A 14,603-nucleotide genomic window follows, 5' to 3' on the forward strand; every position below is an offset into this window, starting at 1 on the left:
GTTAGCGATGGCAGTTGGCCAATCAAATCATATTGCCCGAAATCTAGTTTAGGGCCAGTTCTGTTTTTCCAACTCTGACTGGAGCTTTCCAACATTCATTGGAGGAAGGCACGGTAGTAATTTTTACTGAAATAAAGGAGGGTGGTTGTTTTGTCTTAAGCTGAGGGCCCAAATCATACATTAATCTGGTTGAATCACAACAAGAGTAGAGTATGAGGAACAGAAGAATCCTTTAATCAGCAGAGACCCAAAGGCCATTGTTTTTTCTTTCTTTCTTAATATGTTTTCATTGATTTTAGAGAGGGAGGGAGAAGGAGAAAGAGAGAGAAACATCAACTTGAGAGAGAAGCATCGATGGGTTGCCTCCCGCAAGCACCTCGGCCAGGGATGGAGCCTGCAACCTGTGCATGTGCCCTGACCGGGCCTCGAACCAGCAACATGTTGGTGCACAGGACGACGCCCAACCCACTGAGCCACACCGGCCATAATTTTCTAAGGCACTTATCAAGCACCTAACTGCACATGGCATCGCTGAGAACCACACTGAACAGGTTGAACACACATGCCCAAATGCATCCAGTGTCAGCGGTTCCCAATCTGTGGGCCACAGAGACTCCGGGCAGCCAGAGTGACTTGCAGGGAGTCTAAGAGCCACATGTCACCAACGTGCAGCCTGAGGACAAAATGAATCATTTTTCATCTATGTACCTTTATTTTTCAAATACATGCAGATGCAGAAGCATCCATTTGACAATGCTACTGAACTGTATTTAATGCATTTATTTTCTCAAACAGATAGAAAAAATACAACTATTCATATGTAGGAACCAGCATTCATTCAAATCTGCCCCCCTGCCTCTCTCTTTCACCCCCTCATCATTAAAAAGAGTGTATGTAAAAACTGGGGACCACCGTCCCAGTGGGAACATGAACGGCAAAAACATTAAATCCAGGTGTAAACCGATGTTTTGGAGTTGCCATCCTGGCTGAAGTGTAAACCACTGGAAACTGGCTCCTGACTAACGTTAGAAGTGTGGCGGGGGTCACTGGGGAAGTGAGGATTCTGCTGGTCCTGGCCGTGGTCCGTTATCTGTTTCCTCCGCGTACAACCTACCGCCTCAGCCTGCCAGCCACTGCCAGTCACGTTTTTCAGTCCTTAGCTCTCCCGGTCCGCTCATATTGCAGACATCTGGGTGATTGCTTTTGTTTTTTAACTTTTAAAAAAATGTATTGATTTCAGAGAAAGGGAGAGGGAAAGACAGATGGAAACATCAATGCTGAGAGTCATTGATCGGCTGCCTCCTGCACGCCCCGGACTGGGGATGGAGCCCGCAACCCGGGCATGTGCCCTGACCCGGAATCGAACCCCGATCGCCTGGATCCTGGGTCAACATTCAACTGCTGAGCCACATCCGGCCGGGCCTGGGTGATTTCTTAAAGAATCATCCATGGATTCCAGCCATAACCTCAAATACATGTCTAGGGCACATGTGTGTTAAAAGGGCTGGAAAGCATAGTCGACGGGACATGGGAAGTTTGGCTCCTCCCAGGAGCAAGGTGTCAAAGCAATGCAGAAATTTCAGGAGAAAGACCCGGGGTCTGGAACAAAAACATCCAATCTTGCCTTTGGGAGTCAGAAATCAGCCGGGGAAATAAACTCTCATCGAAGGAGAGAGAATTGGAGCTCAATATAATATGCTATTGATAATGATGAATTCTGTCCATTGAACCCAAAGTCTGCTGCGCTTTGTGCCAGACACACTGCGTGTTATTCCGTTAAACTGGTGGTTCCCACCTAGGGAGTGATTTCCCCCTAAAGGGGAAAGAACTCAAATGACTATAAAACCCCATGGAAATGCCCTGGCCAGTGTGGCTCAGTGGTTAGAGTGTCGGCCCACACACCGAAGAGTCTTGGGTTCGATTCCCGGTCAAGGGCCCACACGTACCTGGGTTGCAGGTTTGATCCCTGGCCCTGGTCGGGTGCATGTGGGAGGCAACCAATTCATGTGTGTCTATCACATCGATGTTTTTCTCTCTCTTTCTCTCTCTCCCTCCCACTCTCTCTGAAAAGCAGTAGAAAAAAATATCCTTGGGTGAAGATTAACCACAGAAAAAACCCCACTGAAATGATGAAAGAACTTGTAAAAAATGGGATTAAATCTGTAACTGAACCGATGAAAGAACACAGTGTAAAAAATGGGATTAAATTTGTAAAACTGGATTTTCCCTTCGCCATGAGTGGACACGGGGCGTGGGGGCTGAGAGTAAGTGGGCGCAGTCTTGGGGTGATGATGTCACCACGCAGGCCTTTACAGGACAGGGTGGCCCATGCCCAAGAGGGAGCGGCCAAGGCAAGGTCAGGCCTCACCCAGTCATAAGCGCAGGGCAGCCCCTTCCACTACTGCGCAGCCGGGCCGCCGGGCCTGCTCGCACTGGGAGAAAGAGGAGATTTGGTTCAGCGACCAGCTCGATAATCTCGGACAAGTCAGCTTAAATCACTGCACCTCCATTTCTTTATTTGAGAAATAGATTGCTGTGTCTACCTCAATTCAATCACACAAGCCGGTGGGCAGGGTCCACGGAGACGGTGCCTGCGGGCATCTCTGTACACGACTAAGAGCCGGGGGTCAGCCACAGTGCTCCCCTGGTCCCTCCGGGCGCAGAGGAGAGGAGGGTGAGCAGGGGGTGAATAGCGGGGTCCCGGAGAGAGGGCCTGGAGAAAGGGGCTTCGTCCACGGAGGTGCTGCACCGAGCCTTCTGCTGTAGAGGCTGGTGGCAACAATGGTGTTGGAGGGTGGTTTGGGGTTGCCCCAGGGTAGAACCAAACCGTGTGTTGGCCAGGGGAGTCCTAACAAGGTTCTGCACCCCACTGAGAGTAGCCGACGTTGGAATCATGCTCCTTCCCCACAGGGCTTGGGGTTAAGACTTAAAGGTCTGCGAGCAAACCGGCCGACAGTGTCCACAAAACAGCAGCCGGGCCTCAAATCTCTAAACTTCATTCCCTGTTGTCATCAAGAAATGGGGAGCACAGGGTTTCCGACGGCGAGAACAGGGGACAGAAACCCTATCGTGTTCCAAACAGCACTTTACCGAATTAAAGCAAATACACCACGTCCAGCGGTTTTTCAAAAAGTTCAAGTTAATCAAGGAAAATGAACCCATTCAGTTGCTGCAGCTGACAAGAGCCCCGGTCTCGGCCCGGAAGAAAACACAAGGGCAGAGCTTATTTTAAAACGACGCGGGGCCTACCGAGATGGACTGCCCTTGTTTTCTTTGGAGGGGGAAGAAAAAAAAGGCATTATTCAAGGTCTAAACCTTCCTAGATCACCCACATCTCCCACCTCCTGAAGAAATGGTCTTTTGGGGAGAAAGTCCCAGCCAGCAGCTGTTCTCGGCAGCGTCCAGTCCCCACCCACCCAAGAAGCTGCACTTCTTAATGACCTCTCGTGGGCAGCTTAACCCCTCGTGGCGAAGCGGATGCGTTTTCCCGGCACGCTTCCGTTCCCCGCGGCCACTGTCAGGTGCCTCTGCCAGGGCTCCTGTAGCTGTCACGTCTCCATCTATTTTCCCATTACGCCTGCTAGACCTTTATTATAAAATGTAATTATGTTTCCATGTCAGTCACACCTACCAGACTGCGATCGCCCAGATAGCCTAGCCCGTATCTTATTAAATCTGCGGCCCCTGGGCCTGGGTGCCCACTCTCAAGATGGATGGAGACGGAGAGGACAGGCAGAAGAAAGGAAGAGGGACGGGGAGGGGAGACGTGAGCCGGAAGGTAAGACCGTCCTGCTGATGTGTCCGTGCCGGCTTGACATTCTTGCTGTCACGAAGCGGGCAGGCCCCGGGGCAGCTGAGCTGGGTTCCAAGCCCCGTCCTCCTCAGCGGATGACCACTTTCCAGAACGTGGGAAAGCAACCCTGCTAAGCCTCAGTTTCCCCATCTGTAGAATGGACGTGATAACATTACCTACTCACCCCGATACGAAAGTGAGATGAGAATATGTTCACCAAGCGCAGTGTCTGGGAAAACCCAAAAGAGGCTCGCTCGACACTGGCCACTGCGGGTACTGAACTCTCCGACGACCCGGGAGCCTCTCCATCTCCCCAGCTCCCATCCTGGACCGTCCCTGTTCTAGGAACACATCACGCCCCTGCTAAGAAGCTCCGGGGCCCCGTCCCTTTCCCAGAGCGGGAAGCAGTTCGGGTCCTCTCTGCGACTCGCTCCCGCCGACGCCCAGCAGGGAGGCGAGAAGAGACATCCTCACATTTGGACGTGGCCCGGTCACGAAGCTGCCCTCCTACCCCTGGCCAGACACCGGCCCTTCCTGGCTACGGGTGCTCCGGCCGTGACAGAGCGTATCTCGTCCAGCGGTGCCCTGAGGACTCATGATGAACGGCCTCGTGTCCGACGTGCCAACCCTAATTACAGTCTCTGCAGCGCCAGCTCTGGAGCAGAGGTGAGTTCTGGGGCAGGACCCGGAGAAACCCCGCAAGGCTGTGCGGCACCCTGGCTGGGACGGCAGGCGGGCTCTGCGGTCACACTGACTTGTGTTTGCATCCTGGCTCTGCCACTGGCTGGCTCCGTGACCCTGGGCGAGTCTCAGAACCTTTCTGTGCCTCAGTTTTCTCATCTGTAAAATGGGAAACACTGTACTTACCTCAGAAGGTAGTTTAAAGGGTTAACTGAGGTAAGACAGGGGGAAGGGTTTAGAATGATGATGACCTATGGTAAGTGAACAATTACAACCATCCGTCACTAAGGCAGCGATCTTCATGATACATCAAACAATGTGGCAAGTAGACCAGGTTCCGCATTCTCTGTGATTCAACAATCATGGGTTCATGACGTCATTCATTCATTCATTCATTCATCCATCCATACAACTATTTGTTGAGATTTCACTACATGCCAGGCAGTTCTAGGTGCTAGGTGCTGTGAATGGAGCAGAAGACAGAAAGACAGACAAAACCCAGCTCTCACCGAGCTATCCTTCTAGGACTCGCAGTCGGGTCTCCCCAAGGCCTGGCATACGAAGCAGTTCTCAACCGGGGATGACATGGGCCCCCAGTGGAAGCTTTGGCAACTTCTGTGGACATTTGTGGTTGTCACAGCTAGGGTGTGGAGGGTTCTACTGGCATCTAGTGGGCAGAGGACGGGGGTGCTGCTACACATCCTACAAGGCACAGGACAGTCCCCCAACAAATGCCCGTGGTACCAGGGCTGAGAAGCTCTAGTGTAAGGGAATCCGTACGAAGTTAACAGGTCCCTTGCTGGGCGTGGTCTTGGGCCACTGGAGGCCACTGAGGCCGCAGGGAGAGAACCCAGGGAAGGGAAGGACGTGGGTCGGATGGAAGACAAGAGGCCCACGCATTCCCAGCTTTGCCTGGACGCACCCTTCCTGGGAAAGAGAAACATGCAAAGTCCATGAAGTAGGAGGCCCCAAGCTCAGGACCAAGACGCTCCTCACTGGTGACGAGCGAGCCCTGGGTGGCTAACCTTGCGGGCAGGGTCAAGGTCCCTCTTTATCGGTTAATCTCACACCCAGGTGAGAGGCATGGGCGCTTCCCTACCTCTCCGTCATGACAGCCGCCACAAGGGCCCAGGGCCGCCCTCGGACGAAGGCAACAGCAATCAAGGAGAAGGGAGACGAGCCCAGAGCTCCCTCCGCCTTCTAGTGTAACAAACCGAAGGGTGCTGCTGACTGAGGAGACACCGGGGAGCCTGCCGGGGTGCAGACGGCAGAGAGACCGGCCGGCGGGTGTGAACTCCTGGGCCAGTCCCTGCCAGCTGAGTGACCCCGCACTGGGTCTCCAGGCTGAGTAAGGGCGTGGACTCCGGGGCCGGGGCTTGGTCACGCACTGGCCCCTTGGCAAGTAACGTCATTTCTGTGCCTCAGTGTTCTCATATGTTAAATGGGTGCAGGGGCACCTGCCTCGCATGTCATGGTGAGGATCGAATGCACGAATTACAGCATCATACAGAGAAGCACCCAGAACAAACAGCCCCCGGCTCCGTGGGAAGGTGACGTCACAGCTTGCTGTCCTCGCCACCATCGTGGTCACTACTGCGTCACGGCAGACAAGCCCCGTAACCTCTCCGAGCCCCAGTTTCTTCTTCTGAAAAATGGGCATAATAGTTGCCACCTCCCTGGGCTCAGGATTCAAGTACGTGTGCGAAGCACCCGGACAACACCTGAGATGCCATCAGCCCCTATCATTCCTGTTTGAAAAGCGTAACAAGGGCTCTGAAACTAGTTCTCATTTCGTCCTGCGTGAAACTATTCTCCTTCACCAAAGGGAACACTCGGTGGTGTCAGGACGGTCCCAGAACTCCCCGTGTCCTGTGACGCACCCACGAGGTGAGCTCCGGGCACCGCAACGCAGCGCCGACGGCGAGTGGAAGCCGCGGGGCGGGCAAGGCGGGCTTCCAGCTGCGAGCACGCGGAACGCACGTCAGCCTCGTATTACTGCTTCCCGACCACTGTCACAGCTGCAGACCGGCTGTCGCCCACCCTGCATCAGCTCTGGGCACCTTCGGTTAGAGGGCGCTTGGGTCTCCAGGCTCCACTGACTTCAAACAGTCGCAGGGCTGGGGCGCTACAGGGAGCGGAGGGTGTGCGCATCCCCGCGAAGGCGCCCATCCCGGCGCCTGCTCTGACCCGGGCGAGAGGGCCTGGGAGCCGGGGCACATCCCAGGAGGGAGCCAGGGGCCGCGGGGACACCTGCTCCAGAGCGGCCGGGACGAGCTCCACCAGAGCTCCTGCGCTCGGGCCTCAGTTCTTCAGGGGTGAAGGGGACCCAAGCTTTGCAGAAGTCTCACCCAGAGGTCCGGCAAGGCCAGGTCCTCAAAGCTGCCCAAACAAACGGAGGGCCGACGAATTCCCGCCACGAGGAAGCCTCCTGCTCAAACGGGCTCCTGCCAAGCCCATCGCGATGACGGCCGGCTCCTCTCACCTTCCCAGCAGCACCGAGTCCGAGGGGCAGCAGCCATGCCCGCGGCGCCCGGCCGGACCCCGCGGCTCAGGTCCCAGGCCGCACCCGGCGGGCAAGTGTTCGGGTCTCGTCCAGCCGCTGGGGAGGGAGCAGAGCTTCCCGCAGCCTCTCCACAGGCACGACGGGCTGGCAGGGAGCCTCGAATGGAGACAGGGGCCAGCAGGACTCCCACCTGCTCTGAATGGCCGGGTACAACCTGCCACGACCGATGGCGGCCCTGTTGGCCTCGGGGAGGCCGTCTTTCCTAACTGATTCCGCCTGACCCCGCTCTGCCGCATCTCGGAGGACTACGACGCGCAATGACGGCTGCTGGTGGCACCGCTTGTCCACCCGCGTGCCGCTCACCCTGATATCCAGCCCAAACAGTGCGGGCTAATTTTCGTATACAAGATCACTTAAAAACTCATTCCCTGGCTTCGGCGGCAGAATGGGCCGTGTTCCTGCCTGATGGATGGCAGGGGGATAGGAAGCCAACCGCTGATGGGCATATAAACCAATCCTGGAAAAGGGTCTGGACGGAGCTGGGGAGTTCCTGTTGCTTTCGCTTCCCTTGGCCACACAGCCGAGGCACATACGTACCCCCCCATCCGCACAACGATCTTGACCTTCGGGGCCCCGTATGACTCGCGCGGCGAGCGGGCAGCGATCCAACGGGCATCCCCACCTGCCAAGCCCATCTGCCACAGGCTGCCTGGCAGCCAGAAATCACAAATTATAACCCACAGGATTCCTAAAAAGTGCCAGCAGTCTCGGGGAGCAGGGGGGTGAAGGAACAGAGAGAACGCGCCTTCCCTGGCACCGGGCGGGTACGTGTCGAGGCTCCTGTTATAAAAATCAGATTGGCCCGCTTGGGCTTCCGGTTCATAGGCCAGAAGTTGAGAAAAACCTCAATAAATCATGGAAATTTGAAAGCGTGAAATTAACCGGAACCAGAAACTTGACTTCAGGGGTCCTCCGAAGGCGTTTCTCCAAAGACAATGGAAAGACAGTCAATAATGGCCGATCAATATCTCATTTCGGCCCTGCCGCACGGACCTGTGAGTCATCTATCTGTGACCGGGCGGGGGGATCCGCGGAGGGACACCGAGGCCCCACGTCACGACAGCCCTCCAGGCTCGGGAAAGACCCGCGGGTCTCTTTCACCCGGTGCCTGTGCCCGGGAACCGAGGCCCATGCTCCGGGGTGAGCTCTGGAACTCAGGGCCGAGCTAGCAGAAGGCCCCAGAGGTCCCCCCACATTTGGTTCCATCCTTAGAAAAGTCTCTTTCTCAGAAAAGATAAAAAGTCTCCCTGGGAAGCCGCGGGCAGAGGCAGGACGAAGCGGGAAGGGGAGGCCGAGAGCCCACACGGAGTCTGCAGCGGCGTCCAGACCTCTGCAGGCTACTCGCCCATTTGGCCCCGTCCGAGGGTAATTCAGCCCCAGCGAGGGGTTTCCAGGGTGTAGCGATGCTCCGGAAGAGCAGTCGGACCTGGACTAACAGCCTATTTTAATGCCTGGGGAGAAAAAATAAAACCTGCATCCACTTGTGGAACCTGTAAAAAGGTGTAGGAAATGGCACTTTGGTCCATCCCCGGCCTGACAAACGCAACCTGCAGTAAGTCAGGGGTGGCGAACTTGCGGCCTGCGGGCCATATACGGCCCACGAAGTCGTTTGGGCTGGTCCTGCCAAAGCAACTGCAGGCGGGACGCAAAACCCAATAAATTCAGTTAAATGTTTGACCAAATAGAGCGGGCTACTTTTTAAGTTGAAAATGTTGTGTGGCCCGCGAATGATATCTTAAATATCCAAATGGCCCTTGGCATGAAAAAGGTCCCCCACGCCTGCAAGTCCTCACCACCCACGAGAGATGCTACCAGCGCTTCAACTTGCAAAGGTGCCGAAGTACACATTCCCTTAAAAAACACACAACACACCAACAAGCTAATGGCATCCTATGGGCCATGAGTATTTTATGTTACATACAGCTAACACCTATTTGAATTGGGTGCAGTGGCACTTAATTGTTTCATTCTACGCATAGCAAAGCAACCAATTGAATCTAATATTAGTCATTCATCAGATAAAACATTTTCGGAGAAACAGACTGCTCTATTTTCCCCCTCGGAGAGCAGCAAGGATTTTAAACACATTTTTCCCAGAGATGCTACGCTGAGGAAAACAGCTTAGAAATGTTACTTTAAACAGATTCGTTCTCTGGCTACCCAACAACGAGACCCACTGGGGACACATGCTCGGCTATGTGTTCTTTCCAAGGCTCCTCCTGTCCACCTGTCAAGGGCCGTTCTGACCCCAGCAACCCACGAGGCGGCCTGGGGCGCTGTGAATGTGCCACCCTGCACGGATGCTCGGTGCTCCGGATGCCAGCATCCTCATTAGGGATTATCCAGCTCGCTGGGAGCAGGGAGAGAGAAGATGGGCTGGCTGCCAAGAGTTCTTTCAACACAGATTCCAAAAGAAGATCCTGCAAAGTGTCGAAAGCCCAGATTCTCAGCAGCTCACTTTCTAGACTCGGTCACGTAGCAACCATGCCAGCCCACAGAGGGTACCGACCAGGCTAATATTTGGTTTAAATGACACAACTGCATTAACCTGACAGGAAAACCCACGTTTTCTCCATCCGTCAGATACCATCGCTGGAACAAAACATCCAACGGTGGGTGGACGAGCTTGTTTCATTCATTTAAAACACATTTTTTTAAACAAAATATTTAAAAGGAATCTAAGAATTTCTTGGCAGGGAGAGCCAAAGGTGACTCTTTCCCATAACCATTTGTGCTAATATTATTAAAAGTACATGTGCATGCACTGAATATGTGCATAAGGCCCTTTGGTTAAAAGATGACCTATACGGTTGCATTTTGGAAGATAACTCATTTCATTCTAAAAAAAAAAACCCACCAAAAACCCCTTGATTTGAAAAGTGATAACTCAATAGCACTAAGTTATTAGGGTTTGGGCCCATCGAATCCCACAGAATTGAAACAGAAGACTACTTTGGAAGAACAGTCGGGAACCCCCAGAACTGCACTTCGGTGAGCCTTCCCGGAGGTGTGTCGGGAAGACGCACGAAGAAACCAATCCACCGCGTGAGAAAATTAACCTGAGGGGAACCCCGCACTTTCCTCAGGCAGCGGAAGCTACCAGGCCACCTCTGCAGAGTGTTCCTGTCCTAGCGGAACGCTGGCAAAACAAACAAAACAACAACAAACTCATGGACGTTGAATCACGTGAAAAGCGCTGGACTGATGTCCTGTGGCTGCAGATGAGTAACCGACGGACGCCCCACTGGATTTATAAGGGGGGCTGGTTTTCTTTCCAACCATCACATCAGTTCAAACGCACATCAATTAGAGGGATATGCGGCCAACAATTAAGTTGAGTTACAACCTTTAACATTTTATTTTCTGATTGTAAAATCACTCAGTGCCCCCCTAGGAAAGGTTTTGAAAAATACCAGTGGTACACAGAGGGAAAATCGAGGCCAGCCTTCATCCAGCCACCCACAGCCAGCCACCGACATGGGCAGGCATGCCCCTCGGAGCACCCGGGAGCTGCCGGTTGGTGTGTTTTTAAGAATAGCAAGAGATCCGAAAGCCACGGCCATTTCCACAGCCTCGTGCATTTTTGTAGGAAAGGAAGGAAACGGAAACAGGCCCCTGTTGCTCCGCTACACCCATCTCACCATCAGCGAAGTACCTCAACTTCCAGGCTGAGTGTGCAGATCATCACTGCACGGGCCCCTCAGCGCTCGGTCTGCAACGAGACCTGGGACTCGGATAAAAGCCACTTCACTTCCCCTTGGCTGGGAAATAAACCGGCATCGTTCAGTCTCCTTCACCCATGTGGCTTCTGACTCTTAGCAAAACGCCAGTTGTTGGCTATTTCTTAATGTTGGGAGAGACCTGGCCTATAAAAAAGTAAAACACCGCCCTGCTTTTTTTTTTTTTTGCCAGGGAACCAGCAAAACCCATCTTCCACACACAGTGACACAGCAAGGGATAAATGACAGGATACCCAGACAGCCACCTTGAACACTGTGCAGCAAACACCAGCCTCACAGCACGTTCCCACCATTACGTCATGGCTACTTTGGTACCGAATGACTGCCCCGGTTCGGTTCCTGAGACTTCAGAGGGACTCCCGGAGCACCAAGTTGCGGTCTGACTCGGAATTCAACACAACACCGGTACCGTGCAGGCTGAGCCTCTCACACCCCAAAAAGCACACCTTCCCTAGGAGGGGAAGGCGGAACCGGGACTGCCGGAGAGCCACCGGGGCCACAGGAAAACAGACTCCCCACACTTGGGGGAAGCTCTTGAAATCACAACAAAACCAGAAATTCCTTCTGAGCCACGGAGCCTCTGGTGCCTCCTCCGTCCAGTGACATGTTTATACAAGTGACCCTGGATTTTTTTTTTTTTCTGTCGAGTTCTGGATTTCAGCAGTTTAGTTTACAAGGCAATTGATATTAATAACCAGTGGCACCCGTTTCTGAAAGGGCAATTAAGCAAGAAAAAAAGGGAAAGAAAGAGAAAAAGCCCCAGAAGCCAGCTTTGACCCTTTTACTTTGCAATGCACAGAAAACAAACAGCACATTTTTCAAATGCTTCCTCCACCTTTAACCCTTGCAGGGGGTTTCCGAGCTCCCTCACTGTCAATGTCAACACAGACCAGCTGTCTTTTTTTTCTTCCCCCTCAACTGCAAAGGGTCCCTTCAGGCAGCGGCTGCCTGCGGCCCCCCCATCCAAGCGTTATTTCCACAGGAGCCCATCACTCAGCCTTGGAGAGCTAAGCTGTCCCCCCTGCCAAGTGCTCTCGGGGGGGTTATATTTGGGGAAATTTAAACTCCCTTGCTGAGCAGGGGCATCTACTGTTGCACTGATCTATTCTGCCGCCTGCTCCATCTCAGAGGGGGAGAAAATAAAGTCCAGATGCAATGGAGACGAGGCATTTGGCATCCGGGGAGGAAAGTGCAAAGCAGCCCAATTCTCTACCCCAAACAGGGCAGCAAGAGCCTGGAGCTCACTCTCCCGAGGATCCAGGCAATCGAAAGGCAGCAGGCTCCGGAGCTGGGGGGCCCTGTGACACCTAAAGGGCACTTTGTGCCACCGGAACCGCCCTGGGCCGGTGCGACCGCGCGCGCTCCCGTGCACAGGGCGCCCGGGTTTTGCTTAATGACAGCCGCCTGCAACTCCTCGCGGGCGAGCAGCCGCGGCCACCGCCGGACCGAAAGGCTGGCGAGCCCCTTTGCACGGCGATTTCGCCCCGGGGGTCGGGGACGCCCAGCCTCCGGCCACCTGCAGGCCCGGTGCCGCGCGCTCGCCCCGGGGCGCCGGGCGGTCCCTACCTTGCGCGCCGAGCTGGTGGTTCTCCATGGCCGAGTCCCCCGCCGAGGCGCTGGCCGCTCCCGGGCCCGGGCCGGGGCCGGGGCCGCCGCCTCCGCTCAGCTCCGCCAGTCTCCGGTTGGTGGCCGTGAGTTCGGCTCGCAGGTTAGTCACCTCCTGGCTGGCCGACTGGACCGCCCCATCGATGCGGAGCGCCAGCTGCTTATTGTCTTCCATCATGCTCAGGATTTTGGCCTGGGGGCGAGAGAGGTGACAAAGAGCTGCATGATGCAGGGGGGGCGGGGGGCGCGCGGCCGGGCACCCCCGGCTCTACCTGTTGGGTCCCCCGCGGCCCGGCTCCCCCGCGCCCCGACCCCCGGGCACCGGCAGCGCCGGGCTCCTCGGGCGCAGGAATGACAGCGGCGCCTCCAGCCCGCGCGGCGGCGGGAGCGAGGCGGCGGGGGGAGGGGGCGGAGGCGGAGGAGGCGGAGCCGCGACCGCCGAGACCCCCGCGCCGAGAGCGCTCGCTCGGCTCCGGGAAGGACACCGCGCGCCCGCCCGCCCGCCCGCCCGGCGCTCTTTCCATGGAGCCTACCATTCGCCGCGCGCGCGGGAGGGGGCCGGGGCTGGCGGCCGGGGCGCACCCTCGGCCTCCCGCGCCCCCCACTTCGGGGACACCCCCTTCCAGGGGGCGGAGGAGGCGGGGAAGCGGCTCCGCGTGGGCCGAGGTGGTGTCCCCGCCCAAGGGTGGGGAGGGCCTGGTCCCAGGCCGGCCCTTCGTCCCCTCCTTGGGAGCGGTGGTGGGGCGGCCCCCCGCCCTGGCGAACTAGCACCGGGCGCGGAGCAGGGGCTGGGAGGAGGTGGGTGCTTGGGAGAGAGGGGTGCTTGGGAAAGGGGCCCCGGAGGGGAGCGGGCGTGGAGCTGCGCGGGAGGGCGCAGCCCGCGCGAGCTTGGGAGTGGAGGTCTTGCCTGGCGGGTTCCTTAAAATGCGGGCAGGAAATTGCCGCGGGGAGCTGGGCTGGGGACCCGCGTGCCTCGCTCAACACCCCCGCCCCACCCCAACTTCGCCGCCCCGCCCCGCGCTGTGCTCCGGCCCCGAAGGAGCGCTCCGCCTTCCCCGAGCGGGCCGCGCGCGCCCGGCCTCCCTCCTACCCGAGCCCCGGCGTGCGCGCCCCAGGGGCAGGGGTGGCCTTAGCCAGGTCCCAGGCCTCTTGGCCCGGGTGAGCGGTGAGGCCTGGAGAGGAAGCGCAGAGGCCTCCGTGGCGCTTCCCTCGAAGCCCAGCTGCCTCAGCTTACCCACTCTCTCCACGGAGACCCGAGGTAACCTCCAAGTTGATAAACCCATCCAGCGCCTCTTCCTCCCCGAGCACAGGCTTCGCATTTTTCTCTGGGGCCCTGGATTCCAGCCACCAGACCGTGTTGCCATAGCGAGCTTCATTCCATGCAAATAGGACCATTTAAAGCAGCCAGTGTAACCCCTGCGCCACCGCTCCAGCTGGCCGACCCGGGAGAACAGCCCAGGGCAGCTCAGAGGCACGGCCCATGCTCTTGCGTACACTGGGATGGCCCACCCTTGAGCCTCAGCAGCATTTATTGGAGGCCTGCTGTGTGCAAAGTGCTCAGGGGGCGTTATCATCTCTTTGGAGTATTTTGGAGATGGGGAAGCTGAGGCTATGGGCCGGTTCAAGCAACTTCCCCAAGGAGCACAGAGACATCAGGTGAAACCAGGACTGGAAGCAGGTGGCCATCTGATTCTGGGGTCGTGCCTCCAGGGGGCGCTGGATGCTGGGTGGTTTATCTTTTGTAGGGAACCGTAAACATACACTCTTGCTCCATCCCCCTGACCACCAAGAAGCTTTTGCAGGAGGACAGGATGGTGTTTGATGGTGGAGCATGTGGCAGCACCAGTTTCACTCTGTGCCCTCTACTCGGCTAACTGGCCAGCTGGAGACTGACCCTGACCTCATCAGCACAGGGCCTGACCCACTGGGCCAACATAGGTGCTTGACCCTCTTGGCCTATTTGTGAAGCAGGATTGAGTTCTTTGAAGTTCTTTGGGGTTAACTTATGGAGGGGAATCAAAATGATAGAGCTTTGTGGGTCTTCACAAGGGGGGCGTGGCATGGTGCAGCCACTGTGGAAAACAGTTTGGTGGTTCCTCAGAAAGTTAAAGGGAGCCTGGCCAGTGTGGCTCAGTGGTTGAGTGTTGCCCCACAAACTGAGAGGGCACATGCCTGGGTTTCAGGCTCCATCCCCTGTGTGTGTGTGTGGGGGGGGGGGTAG

The 14,603-nt window shown here is 56.3% G+C and overlaps 1 protein-coding gene across 1 annotated transcript in view; it reads right to left on the reverse strand.

Annotated features, from left to right (window-relative positions):
• KAZN (kazrin, periplakin interacting protein) overlaps positions 1–12,618 on the reverse strand; it is a 261,857-nt gene extending 249,239 nt beyond the window's left edge. Inside the window, exon 1 of the mRNA XM_087820092.1 lies at positions 12,344–12,618. Within this exon, the coding sequence (XP_087676218.1) occupies positions 12,344–12,560 (217 nt within the window). The 5' untranslated portion in view covers positions 12,561–12,618. The remainder of the gene's footprint in view (positions 1–12,343) is intronic.
• Positions 12,619–14,603: the final 1,985 nt, after the last annotated feature.

The sequence above is a fragment of the Miniopterus natalensis genome, chromosome 9 (genome assembly GCF_054644295.1).
Source record: "Miniopterus natalensis isolate mMinNat1 chromosome 9, mMinNat1.hap1, whole genome shotgun sequence".
Lineage (NCBI taxonomy): Eukaryota > Metazoa > Chordata > Mammalia > Chiroptera > Miniopteridae > Miniopterus > Miniopterus natalensis.